The sequence below is a fragment of the Camellia sinensis genome, chromosome 3 (genome assembly GCF_055761805.1).
Source record: "Camellia sinensis isolate YWXY chromosome 3, ASM5576180v1, whole genome shotgun sequence".
NCBI classification, from domain to species: domain Eukaryota; kingdom Viridiplantae; phylum Streptophyta; class Magnoliopsida; order Ericales; family Theaceae; genus Camellia; species Camellia sinensis.
In genome coordinates, this window is record NC_138963.1 from 5,992,328 (window position 1) to 6,007,649 (window position 15,322).

The 15,322-nt window shown below is 37.6% G+C and overlaps 2 protein-coding genes across 3 annotated transcripts; both read left to right on the forward strand.

The window, feature by feature from the left end:
* Window positions 1–1,448: 1,448 nt before the first annotated feature.
* LOC114277757 (serine/threonine-protein kinase AtPK2/AtPK19) lies at window positions 1,449–6,120 on the forward strand. 2 transcript variants are annotated; one of them, XM_028219699.2, is made up of 7 exons: window positions 1,449–1,550; window positions 3,268–4,244; window positions 4,440–4,522; window positions 4,604–4,724; window positions 4,814–4,987; window positions 5,270–5,377; window positions 5,481–6,120. In XM_028219699.2, exons 2-7 carry the CDS (start codon window positions 3,564–3,566, stop codon window positions 5,781–5,783), a joined length of 1,470 nt encoding a protein of 489 aa, XP_028075500.2. In that variant the 5' UTR covers window positions 1,449–1,550; window positions 3,268–3,563; the 3' UTR covers window positions 5,784–6,120. The 2 variants fall into 2 exon arrangements, with proteins under 2 accessions (XP_028075500.2, XP_028075502.2); XM_028219701.2 differs by lacking the exon at window positions 5,270–5,377.
* Window positions 6,121–6,838: 718 nt separating this feature from the next.
* Window positions 6,839–10,076, forward strand: LOC145822302 (serine/threonine-protein kinase STN8, chloroplastic-like). The gene is made up of 4 exons (XM_082918968.1): window positions 6,839–7,495; window positions 8,373–8,546; window positions 8,957–9,361; window positions 9,447–10,076. The coding sequence occupies exons 1-4, from the start codon at window positions 7,058–7,060 to the stop codon at window positions 9,792–9,794; spliced, it is 1,365 nt and encodes a 454-aa protein (XP_082775094.1). The 5' UTR covers window positions 6,839–7,057; the 3' UTR covers window positions 9,795–10,076.
* Window positions 10,077–15,322: the final 5,246 nt, after the last annotated feature.

The following is a 15,322-nucleotide window of genomic DNA, read 5'->3' on the forward strand; positions in this document are numbered from 1 at the left end:
GTAAATGGTTTTTGGGCAAAACCAAAACTAAAAGAAGTTGACAAAATAATGTAACCAAACTTACAGCACATAAATAGATAAAACTTGATCGAGTCGAGTGTGTGACACTCTTTCCTTAAGTCCTTCCACCGGTGCTTAAGATTCAATGGACGTCTATCTCCCAAGATACAACGATCAATATCTTGCACTAGCAATACTACTATTGCAAGCCTAGCGAACTTTGCTGTGCATGTACTCTCTTTATAGGAAAATTAAACTCAGGAAGTATGAAAAATAAATACAAAGTGAAGAAGAATTGCAATTCATCATTCAAAATGAAGTGAAGGAAATGGAATATATAAATTTCTATGTGATTCTTCAGAAAAGTTGTGATCCTTTAAAATGACACACTCTTTCATCTCAAGAAGACACAACCAATAGAATAAATTTTAATTCAAATTTTTCAACATATTTTACACGTCTTTAACTTAGCATGGGGTGCCAACCCAACTTGCAATTCTATCCCCAATTCAAAATTCCTCGATGGTATAAGGCATATTCAAGTTTGGTCTCATGGTCCCAACTGCAAAAACAAAATCCCAATTTTGTTAGGACTCTACCACTATTAAACTTAACCACCAATCAATGACTACAGTTTCACCACGTGGTAGGTGTCAATTTTCGAATTCGGATCCTCAGCCGCCTTCCCCTGCAGTCCTCCCTGTGGTGCCCCAAAACGACATCGTTTTGGGGCCAAATTTCAATTTAAAAAAAAAAAAAACACAGAACTGTTGTTTACAGTTCATGCTTCATCTTCCCCAACAGCTCCAACGACCCCCCTAACCCTCCTCCCCCTCCGACGATCCTCCCCCAGCCACATCACCCCCTCCTTGCTTTTCTTCTTCATCTTTTCTTTCTTCTTTTAGATCTAGAAAAAAAAAAAAAAAAAAACACAGAGGGAGAGGGAGAGGAGAATACACCTGAGAGAAAAGGGAGATGGGTTTGGTGGGTTTTGGATAGAAAATGAAGAAATTGAGAGATGGTGTAGTGATGGGTGGTACGACTGAAGGAGGGTCGCCGTAGGGAGGGAGAAACTGGGGAAGGGTTGCCGGAGAGGAGGGAGGGGCTAGGGGCTCGCCGAAGCTGGTGGAGAAGTGGCCAGCAATGGAGGGGTGTGAAGATTTTTTTTTTTTTTTGGTTGCGATCCTCCTACGATCCTTCTCCTCTCCTCCTCCTCTTCTTCTTCCTCCTCCTCTCTTACTAGGCCTTCCTTCTTCTCCTCTTCTGTCTCTGGTTTTCTTTTTTTTTAATTGAAATTTGATCCTAAAACGACATCGTTTTGAGACGCTGCAGAAAGGCTACAGGGAAAGGCGACCGAGGATTCGAATTGGTCAATTTTCAGTATCTTAAAAAAAATATTAAAAAAAAAATCATGCATTTATGCTTTTATGGGAAATACATATATATAAGTGGCGACCCGAGATCATCGTATTTTCCTTTGAGGATTCGTCAAAACACGCCTCTGTCAACAATCGTCCTCCGCTTCGCTTTCTTCTTCTGATCCTCCTAAGGTAATATGCATTCAAACCAAACTCTTTTCCTTTTTGTGATCTCTTTCTTCTTCTTCTTTTATGTTGTTCCTTTTCAATTCTAATCTTTTTTCTGTGTTTGAACGCTTATGGTTAGTTTTACCCAAGAAAGGAAAGAAAACCCAAAATCTTATGACAAACAAAGTGAATAAGTTCGTTTTTTTTGTGTTATTTTTGATGGGTTGAGAGGTTTTTTATTTTATGGGCAATCAAGCATTCTCTTTTGTATTGTCCTTGTTTATTCGATTTTTTTTGAGTGATTTGCGAAAAGAGATTCAATTTTATGTTGAACGTATCCGTAGTTTTGTTTTTGTATTATTTATGTTAGGGATTTCTACATTGAGCTGAAACGAATCTGGTGTCTTGATCTGTTCGTTTCAATTTTTTGATTTTCCATGTTCAAAATTGGCCTTCGAGGCTGATGGGACTTCACGATTTTCTCTTTTAGGGTTTGATTTGAATCTCTCCCGGATCTGTTTAGACAGAATAAAAGTTACATAGTTGTAGTATTGTTGAATTTGTCTACAAACTCAGGTGATTTTGCTGACATTTAACAATTTTATGCTCTTGTTGGAATTTGTTACGTAAAAAACGGATTTTGACTCATGGCATCTGTTTATTGTGTACTCTTTGTTGATTATTCCTTTTCTTTTCCTTTTTCTTTTATTAAAAAAAAAAATGCAATCTTGTAATTTATTCTCACTTTTGGGTTTCATGAGTTCATCTGGGGGGGGGGGGGGGGGGTGATTGTAAAAATATCTTCAAAAACTAAATTAAAGTGAGTTTTTACCATTTTTTTTTCTTGCTCCATTTTTTGGTTTCTAATAGTGAGGCATTACCTGCAACTATACTAAGTTATGAAATTCCAATAATAAAGAGTTATCTAAGGTGGGCTGCTTTTAATCCTGCCCCCTTTTTAATATTTTTAATATATATATATATATGTTTTACTTGCAATGTAACTATCTGTGGGAGACATTTCCCATTACTTGTGTTGGATTATGTAAATTTGCTTTATATGGGTACATATCTATTGTAAATTGTAGTTTGTCTTTTCTCACAACCTTGTCAGCATTCATTCCTTATTTTGTTCTTACTCATGTCCCTTAGCATCCATTATTCATCTCGCTAAGCATCCATCTTAACCTTCTTTAGTTACGGAGATTTTAAGAATGTTTCATTTAGTATGCACTTTATATTTATTTCAACTTAAAGATAAATTAAGGCGCTTTGATACTGGTCAGCTCCACATTATAATTAGACTTAAATCTTTTACCATAGGTCTCTAAACTCTCAATTAAAGCATGGATTGGAAGCAAAGTATTTGTTTAAGCAATGATACAATTATCAATATTTGATTTTTAACCATTCAAGCTACAAGCATGGGTATGAACATGGGATGTTGAACTCCCTCATAATGCAATTTCTAAAAATTAAGACATGGACATGGTAGTTGGGGACTATTTGTCCATGATTTGTAATCAAATGTAATCCTTTCAGGTTAATAATCACAGCATAAATAAGAATCTGCCTTCTTAATGCATAAATAAGGACTGTATTCTTTTCCCTTGTAACACAAGCTTGGTCGTTTAGTATGTGGAAAATAACTTGTTACGAACTAATACAGTTAGTAGTGATGTATTTTTTCTCTAGAGTCCTAACTTTTTCATCCTTGCATTCTGGTCTCCTTGACTAACAGATTGATAACTGGATCTTAATGAATTCAACAACCACTGTGGTATCTGTCGTTTCCTGTAAATCGGGAAACCAGAACGACTTCTTTTGCTGGATTTTGGTCTGCTTACTGTCAAAGTTCTTCAAGACTCCAACTGTGTACGAGAACTTCCTTTTGATTAAGGACATTGATAAGACTCCTTTGGCTGTATGCAACTTGGAGTCCTTTGAAGAGCTTCATCCATAGGAGCAATTGATATTTGGCCATCTGCATCCCACGTCATTATTTCCTATCTGCATCCCTGGTTGATACTTGGCAGCATGGTTTCCTCTCAGTTACCTGCTCTTACCAAAACTGACATTTCCAAATCATTCCAAAGTCAGCTAATTTTCCCAGTGAACATTCCTGATGTCGTTTCCTCAGATAATGTTGAGTTAGACTTCTCTGATGTGTTTGGTCCTTTACCAGCTCAGGCCTCAATTGAAATTAGTAATGCGGAGCCTGAAAATTCAGTGCCTACGGCAGATGTGACTGATCTTATCTATGATGACCCTGTGGTCATTTACAGCCGATCACATTCTTTGGTTGGCCCCTCTACTTGTGTCAGTCAATCTTTGAAACTGAGCATGCTCACCATTCATGAGACAGAAGACGGAATGGAATTTGTTGAGAGCATCAGTCATGAGACAGTCAAAGAAGTTCAGGAACTTTTGGTTAATGATTGTATTGTTAAGGAATCTCTGGAATGTGCTGATGATAATTCCATTAAGGTCCAGAGTGTAGGCCCTGAAGATTTTGAGTTTATGAAGGTTGTTGGTCAGGGTGCATTTGGAAAAGTATTTCAGGTGAGGAAGAGGGGCACATCAGAAATATATGCAATGAAGGTTATGAGGAAGGATAAGATAATGGAGAAGAATCATGCTGAATACATGAGAGCGGAGAGGGATATTTTGACCAAGATACAACATCCCTTTGTTGTCCAGCTAAGATACTCATTCCAAGTAATTTTCACCTCAACAGTAGTAAAATCTTGTAGCTTCCTATTGGCATGCTTCAAGCCTCCACCGTATTTTTTGAAAATGTGAAAATGGTCTACTTAAACTGAAGCTCTTGGACATGAGATATGGATTTGATATGCATATTTGCAGCTTTTGTTAATTTGTTGACATTAATTCTGAGTTCTTCATGACCTGCAGACCAAATATAGACTTTATCTTGTGCTGGATTTTGTGAATGGAGGACACCTATTTTTTCAGCTCTTCCACCAAGGACTTTTCAGGTATCTTCTGTCATTCTGCTTTGTATATTTCTTTGAAATTCTGGAGATGTTAATTTGATTAATTCTTACTCTATGTTTCAGAGAGGATCTGGCACGTATATATGCGGCAGAGATTGTTTCGGCAGTGTGTCACCTTCATTCTAATGGCATAATGCATAGGGATCTTAAACCTGAAAATATCCTACTGGATGCAGATGGCCACGTACTCTCTCTCTCTCTCTCTCTCTCTCTCTCTCTCTCTCTGTGCAAAATTGTAATTTTAAATTCCGATTTTATTTATTGTTATTTTAGGCCATGTTGACTGACTTTGGCTTGGCGAAGCAATTTGATGAGAATACAAGATCTAACTCCTTGTGTGGAACTGTAGAATATATGTCACCTGAAATTGTTCTTGGGAAGGGCCATGATAAGGCTGCAGACTGGTGGAGCATTGGAATCTTATTGTTTGAGATGCTCACAGGGAAGGTTAGCATCTTATATTTATTTTTCAACAATGATATGTGGATCATATCATACACAAAATTTTCATTCTGCAGTTGCCAAGCCTCTTCTGCAGAGGTGGTTGTATATTTTATCGTTGCATTTTAAATTCATACTAGTATTTTTCATTCTCCTTTTTCTTGAATGGAAGTGAATAAACCTTCAAACCACTCAAACCATAAAAGATGGTTAGCCAGCATTATTTTTTTATTGCCTTTGTCATTTTCGTCATGTCGCTGTTTATCGTTTTGCTTTCTTTTGGTGCAGCCTCCATTTATTGGTGGGAATAACGAGAAAGTTCAACAAAAAATAATAAAGGATAAAATCAAGCTGCCAGCATTTTTGTCAAGTGATGCACATTCTCTATTGAAAGGGGTATGCATGCATTTAAAAAACCATCCTCAGCCTGTAGTTTCTTTCCAAATTTTGATTATCTCATGAATCATAGGATTGAGATGAATTGTTTCTTGTATTTTAGCTTCTACAAAAAGACCCGAGCAAGCGCTTAGGCAGTGGACCCAAGGGGAGCGAAGAAGTAAAGCGCCATAAATGGTTCAAGCCAATCAACTGGAAGAAATTGGACGCTAGGGAGATCCAGCCAAGTTTCCGCCCTGAAGTTGCTGGACAACACTGCATTGCCAACTTTGATAAGTGTTGGACTGACTTGCCACTTCAGGATTCTCCGGTATCCAGTCCAACCGCCAATGGCAACCTCTTCCAGGGCTTTACTTATGTGAGGCCTGCAGCTTCCTTTCTTCAGAGGAACAGTTCAGCGTGCTAGTATGGCTTCTATGAGCTGCACTTTCTAGGAAGCATTGCTTTTCCTTTTTTTAGTGCCATGTGATGGTTTATTTAGGATCCCCATGTTGGGTATAATATTAAACTTTACTTAGGAAGTGTTACCAGAGAAGGTAAACTGTGTGTTTGGCCAACAACCATGCTCTGATGTATTAATCTTATTATCAAAATACTTTTTGTTTTTTCAAACAAAATTTCAATATTTGACTTGATGACAAGGTTTGCTTTTGCAAATTTGTAAGTTTGAATCTTGGGTTTGTGTAGAAATTTGTGAAAGAAAGGAAAAGGTAAGAGACAACACAAAATTCTTTGGGAAGCAATTGAAGTTCTTTTGCCCCCTCAATGTTCATGTGGGATGTCTGAATGCTTGGTTATTGGAATGGCTTGCTGTACTCTTACTAAAAGCAGGAGCAAAGAAGGAAAAAAAGAGAGATGGACACTTGGAATATGAAAATTCCTTGAGTAGTTGTGGGACCTTATGATTGTATTTGATATAACCTTGTTCTGTACATGGTTTACATTAACATGGGTTGTCAAATCTTTCGTCTATTCCTAGTAGTTAAATTTTTTGTTGATTAGTGAGACAACATGGCTTTTCCTGCTGATTTGGGGAAGTTCTGAATTACGTTGGAGGACATGTTGGGAAAGTAATGATATAAATACTTTGATTTTTAAATTTTGGATAATAGAAGCTATCTTATTTATTTCTTTCTGGATTTTATTATTATTTTTTTTTTTAACAATTGCTATGAGAGAAATTATAGAATAAAATTTATATTCTGCAGCCTTAAAACTTAAATCCAAACATCAAGGATAATTAAAAAAAAAAAAAAAGGAAACTCTCATGGATTCCCTTCGTTACAGTTGGGTTTTGCTCCTTTGGTTGGCAATTAGAAAGGGTACCAATGTCTTTTTCATTTTTCATAAAACAGCAATACAGGCCTCTGTTGCTTGCTGACTTGCTGTTTTCTCAGTCTCCACACATGCCCATCTCAATGGATAAACCCAGGATTGACGCGTGGGAAAAAACCCACCTTTGCTGACACTTAAAACTTTGAGAAAAACCCACCTCACTCGTGCCATAACCTTCCTCTTGATGAGTATCCATGGCTTCTTCTGTGCTATCCTCAGCTGCCACTTCTCTCCAACAACAGAATCATAAACCCACCACCACTTTCTTCTCTCCCACGAGATTCACCTCCCACAACCAACTCTGCTCGTTCACTACCTGTTTCAAGAGAAACCCAGTGAAGTGCAATGCATCTCTCGATAACATATCAGAACACTCTTGAACTGGACCAATCACTGTCTCTATTCCCCGTTTTCCGATCCGGGTATGAGCAGTTTCAGAGTGCTACGGCTGAATTACCAGAGATGGAGAAGTTGGGGATTCTGGTTTTTGCAGGGTTTACTTGGCTTTACTTGACTGCTAGGCCAGGTGTTCTGATTGGTGCCATTGATACATATTTTCTTGCTCCTCTGCAATTTGGTTTTGACAGTATGACGGGGAGGAGGAGCTTGAAGATGTCTGATTTTCTGGTTGGGAATAGATTGGGAGAGGGCACATTTGGTGTTGTTTATTCTGGTGTGATTGTGCCGAAGAATATGAATGCAGAAGAGAGACTACAGAAGAATGGTCGACGAAATGCCTCAATGATGGATGGGCAGTTCAAGCAGAAGGTTATTCTCAAAAAGGTAAACTCGGTGATTGAATGTTAACTCCTGAATTGTTCCTATTTTGGTCACACTTTAAGAATGTGATTGATCATATACCTCCTAGTTTCATTTTGGTCATAACTTAAAAAAATGTAATTTCTTCCATTTACACTTGTAGACTGGTTGTATTCCTTGTTAATTAGGTTATTTGATTCAGTAATATGTGAAAACTGCCTAGTATATCAACATTTTTTCTCCCACTTTTGACAATTACCTAAATCCACTAAATAATCAAGACGATTTCTTCGGTTCGTATATGCACTTAGTTTTTTCTATTCCCTTTGGCTGCTCCAATGTTGCATTCTTGAAGATATCTGATAGTCCATTAGTTGGATACAGCTGCTATATGCCCATCCATTACACTATAGTTTATACACAGCATTTATTTTTCTTATTTTTTGTCCAATTTATTTTAGGTTCTTAAGAATGTTTTGGAAGTCGTTTTATTTTTAGATGTCTCATAGCCTGCTAGAAAACAATTTTAATTTATAGTTGTTGGAAGCAATATATTCACGATTTACATTTCAAATTCTGCCCCGTTTGTTTTAATTTTCTATTCTCTCTTATTTTTGTGTTATTGCTTTTGATGTGGAGTTAAATTTTTATTTATTTATTTTATATACGGATAAGCCATAGGTATTTCATTGCACTGCAAGACAGGGTCTTTTATTAAAAGAAGAGCATAATGAAATTGGAATCCAGTTGAGCAATCCTTTTATTTGGCTTCACTTTCTTTTATTATTATTGTCATTATTTGTTGTTCTTCTTGATTTTCTTTCAACACAAACCCTCCTGCCCCTTCTTCTCCTGACGTTTGATTGGATTATTTAGATTGCTTATGTATGAACGTTAACAGGTGAAGATTGGAGTTCAAGGTGCTGAAGAGTGTGGTGATTTTGAGGAGTGGTTCAATTATAGGCTGTCAAGAGCTGCTCCTGAAACATGTGCCAAGTTCCTCGAAAGTTTTATTGCCGACAAAACAGATTCACAGTTTACAAAGGGTGGTAAATGGCTTGTCTGGAAATTTGAGGTAGTCAATCTATTTCTTCAATCTTGTGTGTGTTCTGTGATTTTTTACTTTTAGTCCCTTCTTGCCTGGACCTCATAATATCACACTTTGTAAATGCTGCCCAACTGTCATCAATTCACTCCACCAGAGTAGTTACCACATATTTGATAATTGGTTTTACTCAGCCCTTCTAAATCTCCCATAAAGCCTCTCTCTGACATTCAACTTCTTAAAATCAACCAGCACAAGTACATTACTAGTTCAAAAATGATTTTCATGACATTGAATTATCAAGGACATGCACAATTATGAAGTTGTGGACTTGTTATGGATACATATAATCATGTGTATTTTACTTTTAATGTACTCTTTCAATTTGACTTGTTCTATGAAATGCATAGCCATTAATCAAGTGAAATCCTTTGTGACAGGGTGATCTAGACCTTGCTGACTACATGAAAGATCGCAACTTCCCTTTAAACTTGGAGTCGGTCATGTTTGGGCGTGTTTTGCAAGGCATGGACTCTATTGAACGAAATGCATTAATTATCAAGCAAATTATGCGTCAGATTGTTACTTCACTCAAGAAAATCCACGACAATGGGATTGTTCACCGGGACATAAAGCCAGCCAACTTAGTGGTAACAAAGAAGGGACGGATTAAGCTCATAGATTTCGGGGCAGCCGCAGACCTCCGTATTGGCAAAAACTTTGTACCCAAACTTGGCCTTCTTGACCCTGATTATTGTCCCCCTGAATTGTATGTACTCCCTGAGGAAACACCTAAGCTGCCACCTGAGCCAATCGCTGCCTTTCTTTCTCCAATTCTATGGCAGGTATTACATTTGATTGTCTTTTCCAAACACAGTAGCATAATGTTGATTGAAGTATAAACTATAATATTTTTCATTGTTCTTTCAGCTGAACAGTCCTGATCTGTTTGATATGTATTCTGCTGGGATTGTGCTCCTGCAAATGGCAATACCTACATTGAGGTCCACTTCAGGGTTAAAGAATTTCAATTTAGAAATAAAGACAGTTGGATATGACTTGAACAAATGGAAAGAGAGAACTCGGTCAAGGCCTGACTTAAGTATTCTTGACCTTGATTCGGGCAAGGGGTGGGATTTGGTCACAAAGCTTATTTCAGAGAGAGGTTTCCTGCGAAGGGGCCGCTTATCAGCTGCAGCCGCTTTGAGGCATCCGTATTTCTTCTTGGGCGGTGACCAAGCAGCCTCAGTTATCTCAAAGCTTAGCTTAACCAAGTAATGAGGTGCTTGGTAATGTGAGTAGCAAATCTTTTTCCTTCCTTAGTTCTTTGATTTTTGTTCATTTTGAGAGAAATATTTTTTTCTCAAATAGTTATATTTGTTACTGGTGAATGAATTCAGACCAAATTGGCCAAAAGAATGCAATATATAGTATAAAAGTAATCATCTATAAGAATATGCTGATTCCTGATTCTGATTTCTTTTGGTGGATTTAGAGCTATTTCCAAATAGGAAAAGCTATTTCTTCAATTTCTAAGCATTGAAATTAGTTTTTCCCTTATCTGCTATACCTTTCTCCATCTCTTGTACAAAGTTCCTAGATGAGTCTTATTAGCAGTGTTGGTGCCAAAGGCAGCAGGATATTGTTAGAACTCTATAACCTACAACCTATATTTCTGTTGTCTTCTGATTTAAGAAAGTGCTTTCTAAGATGAACTAGTTGATATTTGTTACTAAAATGCTGCTGAAAACAGTAACAGTCTGTTTGGTAAAGTGGGCAAGAAAATAAATGAGTTGCCTACATAAAAGACAAGTCTCAATTTAAGCAGCAACAATAACTTCTTTCATTGCTCAATAGCTTTATTTTAAAACACACACATTGACATATATATATATATATATATATATTAAGTGGAAGTCGTTTCTTTTTATAATTCTATACATTTTTAAAGCTCATCATGGTAGAGGACAGTCTCCAAAGGATGTTTCTTCTTGCAACCCCAATGACATTTCCAAGTACAAAAGGAGTTCAAGGCCTCTAGCCTCTTGGACTGAATAGATATCATGGTTGCTGTTGAAAGAGACTTTGAAAGAACAATTGCATACCCTGGTGGAACAATCTTCTGTGTAAATAAAATAACTAGAAATAAACAAACAAAAATAAATAAATCTTACAAAATTTATTTCGTTGAACCGAATAAATAATTCAAGACCAAATCGAGTGTGTGACACTCTGTCCTTAAGACAGATTAGCCCCGCTACGGTACTTACGGTTGAGCGGCGTCTATCTCCCAGGATACAATGATCTTCACAAATTGTAGTAGTACTCAAAACAATTTGTTCGGCGAACCAAACCTATGTTCTAACTCTCTGAAATTATTTTTTCCTAAAAAATGAAGATTAATGCACTAATACACCAAAGATAACAAACTAGACAACAAATAATATTTCAGACTGATTTTTTTGGGATCCCCTAGATTGCTGGAATATGGCTCTATTTAAAGGCAAAAATTATCCACAGCCCGAACAGGTGCTGTTTAGACAGAACCGGTACAAAAGATTTTGAACTCAAAAAGAGGTTCTTACTATAAGCACATTTGAATACCAATATTCAAACAATTTGTCCACTAGTGGAAAATTTGAAATTTTGTCCGTTAGAGCAAATCTTTCAAACTGTTGCACCTTTATTATATAAACTATTTTGAATATATATATATATATATTAAATCATTTGAATATATATATATTTAATATATATATATATATATATATATATTAAACAAATTGAATAGTTTAATAAATAAATGAAAAGGTACAAACTTTAGAAAACCACTTAGGAATCTAAAATTTGAATTTAGAATTAAATTAAATTCCCACAATTACAAATTTTAGGAAACCACTCAGGAACCCAAAATTTGAATTTTAGAATTAAATTAAATTCTCACAATAATTTTTATTGAAAAAATTCAAAAGAATTTTATCTAAAAAATTAATGTTAGACCTGAAAACGACGTCAACTTCACATCCACTCATAAATGGTTTTGACATTCCGTCTTCACCGTGTGACTTGCCATGCGGCAAGGAACACGTCACCTCTTCAGACCCACCCCAAAAGACGTTTGGGGCCCACTCAAATTTGCCTATATTAAACCATTTTTCTAACAATCCCCCACATGAATGGAATTTGACGGAGAGAAAATGCAACAACATGATCTAAATTCAGAGAGTACAGAAATTGAAAATATTCTGCAAAGGATAGGTAGCTTTTGGCTTTGAACCTTCCCTTGTGAGACACTATCGGATTTACTAGCTAACTAGTGAACATGATGTCTTGAACTGTTCAGCCGTTTGTATAAACCAAGACAATAGAACTCACACAGTATATTCCCAGACACAGTTTAGTTCTCACTATTGTGTTCATTTTGGTCCTGAACAACCTGGTCTCTCATGAGTGCTCTAAAGACTTGTAGCCCTTCAAAATCTTATAGAACCGGCCCAGTTCACACTCACATAGGTAATTCTTATGAAGAGTATCCTGCCATACTCCACTAGGTTTACCTAGATATAAGAATCATTAAAAGTATTACTTAACCTAAATCGCTACAGACATCACTTATTTTATCATAGAAATAGGTAGGAGTTGGACTCCACAGTGATCCTTCTGAGTCAATCGCAACTCGGTTGTCCCTTTGAACCTAGATCTTGGGATCTCCAGTCAACTAGGTTGGGTTGCCGTTGTAGTAACTCTTATTTAATAGGCTTAAATCCTATTCCCCTCGATGAATTCTCAACTAACTCTCTTGCTAACCCTTTGGTTAGTGGATCCGCTATGTTGTCTTTAAACTTAACATATTCTATGGACATAATTCCATTAGAGAGTAGTTGTCTTACAGTATTATGTCGACGACGAATGTGTCGAGACTTACCGTTATACATATGACTCTGTGCTCTACCAATTGCTGATTGACTATCATAATGTATGCATATAGCAGGCACCGGTTTTGGCCATATTGGAATATCTTCATGTAGTGACCCACATTTCATGTTCTCATCATGTTCATGAGCATCTGTGTGATTATGATTTGTTAAGTTTGCATATGTGTGTTGCGATTTGTTTCGTTTGAGTTAATGTGATCCATGCCTTGTCTTGAAGCCTTGTGATTTGTCTAAGTGTGGTATGCTTGTCTCATTCCTTCCTTGATGTAAAAACTTAGGTCGCGCCTTGTCTCTAGCCGATGTTATTCCAAGCCGAGGTCACCCTTAGTCTAGTAGCAGCATCTTGGAACCCCTTGTTGATCTCCGTCCTTGCCTCGACCAAATTAGCCGAGATGTTACCTTGCACCCAAGTGATCTCGTCCTGGAGTGGTATGACCTAGGCCGAGGTGTGGTGCATCTAGGCCAAGATGTGGCACAGCTTAGTCAAGTGTTGTCCTTCCTAACTGAGGTCATTGTCACCTTAGTTGCCGAAGTCTTTTGTTAGCCGATGTCACCCCTTGCCGGAGTGTCATTCTGTGTAGCTTGTTAGATACGCCTTGTTGTTAGCCGATGTCTTTGCCCTGGCAGAGAGCCCATACCGCCTTGCTTGTTGAACACCCTTCCACCATGCTTTGTCTGGTCTGTCAGTCACCTTTTCAGGTAGAACCCAATCAGTTGCCGCCACGTGCCTCAGCAGAGGGTTAACCCCAGAACCGGGTATAGAAAACTATCATTTTAGTATCATAAACTTGTCTTGTAGAGAGAGAAGCTCTAGGAGGAAGAAAGAGTTTTAGAGTGAGGAAGTAGATCTTCAAGCTTGATTCCTAGAGATCCAACCGTTAGATCCGCGTTCTAAGGTTAGATTCTTGATCTGCTCATGATGTTCTTTATGTTTATGTTATTGCGTTGCATGATTGAAAATGATTTGTAAGCCATGCATCGTTTTGAAGCTCGATTTTAGAAAGAGAAAATGACATTCATGTGTTCTTCAAGAAAAGTCTTGTTTGATCCGAAAGCTTGCATAAAGAATCATGATTTTGTGTTTATTTCCGCAAGGATTTCAAGTACGGGTACCCAGGTCCATGTTTTCAAACTCATAGCACGAAAATCCCAGATTTGTGATGGCAGATTATGGTCAAACATTCGTATTTTTCATGTTTTCACACTCATGTTCTTCATGTTCATCAACAGAGGGAAACCCAGAGTTTCCCGACCTCTTTTCCTTGCATGTGGCCCTCGGGAACACACCTCGGCAAGGAGGTGTGGAACCTCGGCCTAGACCTGATTGGTGCCCAACATGTTTTCCGAAAACATTTGTGTACATGAGAGACTTGTTTGAAAGCGCATTCAATAGGCTTTGCCATGTGTTGTAGGACTTGGGCTTGTCTCGACCCCGACGTGTGAAGAAACGATGTGAGTGGTATTTTTAATAAAGCTATGTTACACTTGCTTTCATAAATCTCGTCTTGCCTTGTTTTGAAAAGTACTTGATCTAGCATGAATGACTATCCCTATTTTGTATATCAAATGCTATCTTGTTTTGATGACTCGTCTTGAAAGTCCTTAGTTGCAGGGGACTATAATGCAACTGCACTCTTGTCTTAACAGTCCTTAGTGCTAGAGGACTCTAAACTTTCGCAGCACAGCTTGTCTTGACAGTCCTTAGTGCTAGAGGACTATAAACTTTCGCAGCACAGCTTGTCTTGAAAGTCCTTAGTTGCAGGGGACTATAATGCAACTGCACTCTTGTCTTGGGAATGTCATCACCCTCTTGTATTAAGTAGATGTAATAACATCCGAAGAACTTGAAAGGCCGGCAATGAACTTGATTTCCCTCTTGATTGTAAAGTATGCTATGTATTGTTTTGAAAGAAATCTTGGATATCAATCATGCAAAACCTTTATTTCTAATATCATTCACTGAGTATCCAAGCTCACCCTCTCTATATATATGTAGGTGATGAACAAGAAGGCATTGAGGCCTAGACGTGATTGCCGACATGTTTTGGATTTGCGTCTTGCATCGTCTTGAAGATTATGCTTCTCGGCTTATGTTTTCTTTGTTTGTTTTGGCATATGTCGGCTTGAGAAGCCTTTTGGTCAGGATGTGTTTTGTATCTCATTCTTGTTGTATCTAAATTGTAAGACTTGTAAAGATGTTTGATGTATGACATTCCATTGGACTTATGCACGGCTCTCATGGACTATTTAGATTTTGTATATATATATATATATATTGCTTCCGCACTTGTAAGCCCCATATTATATACTCTGATTGTGTGTGATTTTTGTAAGACGGCCTTCGGTAACCTCGGGTTACTGGCCATCACGGCACCAAACTACTAGGGGCGGTTTGGGGGCGTGACACTTCAAGGAAGTGGCGAAGCCATTCTGCCTCTTCCCCTGCTTTGTCTAAAGCTATGAATTCAGATTCCATAGTAGACCTAGTAATACAAGTCTGTTTGGAAGATTTCCAAGATACAGCCGCCCCACCAAGAGTAAAGACATACCCACTAGTGGACTTTGAGTCTCTTGTATCCGATATCCAATTTGCATCACAGTATCCTTCAAGTACTGCTGGATATCTAGTATAATTAAGCCCAATGTTACGAGTAAATCGGAGATATCTAAGAACCCTTATAATTGCTTTCCAGTGTTCTACTCCCGGATTACTCGTATATTTACTTAATTTACTTACTGCATAAGCTATATCTGGGCGAGTGCCGTTCATCAAGTACATTAAGCTTCCAATAATTTGGGCATACTCTAATTGAGAAATACTTTCCTGTACATTCTCAGAAAGATACAAATTAATATCTACAGGTGTTCTTA